The sequence below is a fragment of the Perkinsus marinus genome (assembly GCF_000006405.1).
Source record: "Perkinsus marinus ATCC 50983 genomic scaffold scf_1104296956044, whole genome shotgun sequence".
NCBI classification, from domain to species: Eukaryota; Perkinsozoa; order Perkinsida; family Perkinsidae; genus Perkinsus; species Perkinsus marinus.
In genome coordinates this window covers 13,957-16,308 of record NW_003207592.1, presented here as the reverse complement: position 1 = coordinate 16,308, position 2,352 = coordinate 13,957, and the positions used below count along the sequence as shown (strand labels likewise).

General features: G+C 49.3%; 1 protein-coding gene across 1 annotated transcript; it reads right to left on the bottom strand.

Moving 5' to 3' along the window:
* Positions 1-754: 754 nt before the first annotated feature.
* On the bottom strand, positions 755-2,214 carry Pmar_PMAR008595 (hypothetical protein; the record flags this gene model as incomplete). Its single annotated transcript, XM_002775299.1, has 7 exons — positions 755-778; positions 915-1,046; positions 1,092-1,175; positions 1,222-1,318; positions 1,570-1,652; positions 1,957-2,068; positions 2,111-2,214. 7 exons carry the CDS (start codon positions 2,212-2,214, stop codon positions 755-757), a joined length of 636 nt encoding a protein of 211 aa, XP_002775345.1.
* Positions 2,215-2,352: the final 138 nt, after the last annotated feature.

Genomic DNA, 2,352 nt, shown 5'->3' with positions numbered 1-2,352 from the left:
ACCGAACCAATACAGCTGCTGAAATTTTCTCAAATCTGAATGAAATGACCACGTAGAAATGGAGAATAATCACCCGTTATTACAGTTCTTGCTCATACCAGCGTAGTGAACTACTGGCTCGGAGGGTCCGGAAGCACACCTTCAACGATATTTCCTCCATAGGGGCATCACATATAACATCGGCAACTACCACAACGCCGATTTGAAGCACTTCAGGGCATCGCATCGCTCACTTGTTGTCAGGGCTTTGTAATGGAAGATCCGCGTGGCACTCATAAGTCGAATGAAAGCTGATAAGTCATATACAGGAGCGCCTCGTAGATGGACGTAGCCCATGCCACGGTGAACGACCTCTTCACGACGACTACGCCCAATCGCCAGCAATACCCCCAAATCTGAGGGAATCCAGAGGATGATCGATGAAGATACAAAAGAGGCTACACGAAGGCATGCCCTCCTCCTTGAGCCAACCTGGCATGGATGCAGCCATGGCCGCATCAAAACACGCCTTGGCAACTATCGTGAGCTCATCCAAAGACAACAACGACCAGTCGTCTCTGACAAACACGATGGGCACAGTCCCTGCGGTGGCGCCGATCTTACCGGGTCATGGGATTGAAAACATCTCGTACACAGGCAACGGCTATGCGCTCCCGTCGCTCAGGGTCTTCAACCCTGAAGGCGCGACAACTGACACCACCAGTGTGTGGGAAGAAGGTCGACTTACTGGGAATGGAGGGCTGGGGAGAGGATGTCAGACAGACATACGGATAGGAATCTGAGAAAAATCCGGCAACCCGGAATCGAACCAGGGACCATCCGATGACTACATCACTACAGTCGGACGCTCTACCAACTGAGCTATTGCCGGTCAAAAAACAACTGCGACCAACATGTTCTCTGAGTCCACTCACCTTCATGAGCAATTTACCGTCTTCAAACTTCGATCCCATACTTTCCCTCACTCTCGCCGCGTCCCCGTCATCCCCCAGAATATTCCGACACGCCGCTCGATACACTTTACCACAATCCTCGAGACTCTCGACCTGCATCACATTTCCAACTCTACCACTAACGCCACCGACACACACTTCATCAGTTCCCTGCAACCTCTCCTCGGCTACCTTCAAAAACACAGCCAAAATCTTCGGCGCATTTTCGAAGCTCTTCGCAATCTAAACCCAAAACCAATGAGAAGTACATTCCCGAACATTTGCTCACCCCAGCGCTCAGCAAGCAGTTGATCAAATCCTCATTTCCTATCCTTTCGAGCACCTCTGGAGACGATAAAACCCGCAAAGCTGGAACGAGGAGGGTCCTGCAAGGTGGGCAGCAACACGCCTGAGCCTTCCATCGCGCGTGTTGTACATTTAACAGAATTATTCACCAACACATCTTTATACGTTTCTGCCACTGCACGAATGTTGCTACGAGCTACTACTGCGTAGTAGAAATTTGGAGATCCCAAAGCCGTACAGTTGTCAGAAAAACATCACTTATACACTATAGATACACCTCATTGCACTAAAGGGTAAACCAACCCGGCTAAGCCTCAACACCCCACCACACCAGTTGAAGTCAGCCAAGTCGTCGGCACCTGCCCTCTCAGCAAAGTTACGATCAGTGAAGACTCGCAGTGCCACCAGCAGCGACTGAGAAGGAATCCTCCTATCACATACAAGTATCAAACTCAACATGGAACAAGGCAATTCACAACTGGGAATCATCCAGGAACCTATAATATTCCCGGGGGGAACCCGTTTTGGATTTTCCACATTCTTCAATCAGTTTCTCATGTAAATGTCATCATCACATTAGGAACATTATCAGACTCCAGCTAAGGCTATTTCTCAAAGTTGAATGAATTCCTGATTCACATATCAGCAGCAGCACGCTACAACTAAAGTGATCCCGAAATGATACCATCATTATGTCGAACCCCCTTTTGCCCCTTACTCCAATGTCCGCCACCTCCCCACCCTGGACCATCCTGTATGCTGCCTCACCTGCCAAGCGTGTCGATAACCGACTGCTGCCTCTGTCAACGGACATATAATGCGCTATGTACCTACCACTCATCGCTCGAAAATATATTTTCCACGACTCTCACCCCAGCTCCACAGGGGGGCACCCCCGCAATAACGAATCAAATCCGACTTCTTCGACCAACTCCGTCATTTTACGATGATCCTTCAAAGCACACAATCCCCACATTAGTATCGTCAAATCCGACCATCCTAGTGAACCTATAGGGAGCCTAAGATATGCAAAGATTCTCGCCAACCTCCCCGATACCCTTCATCTCTTTATCCTCTCAGACGACATCAGCGATCTTCCGAGCTTCCTCAGTAT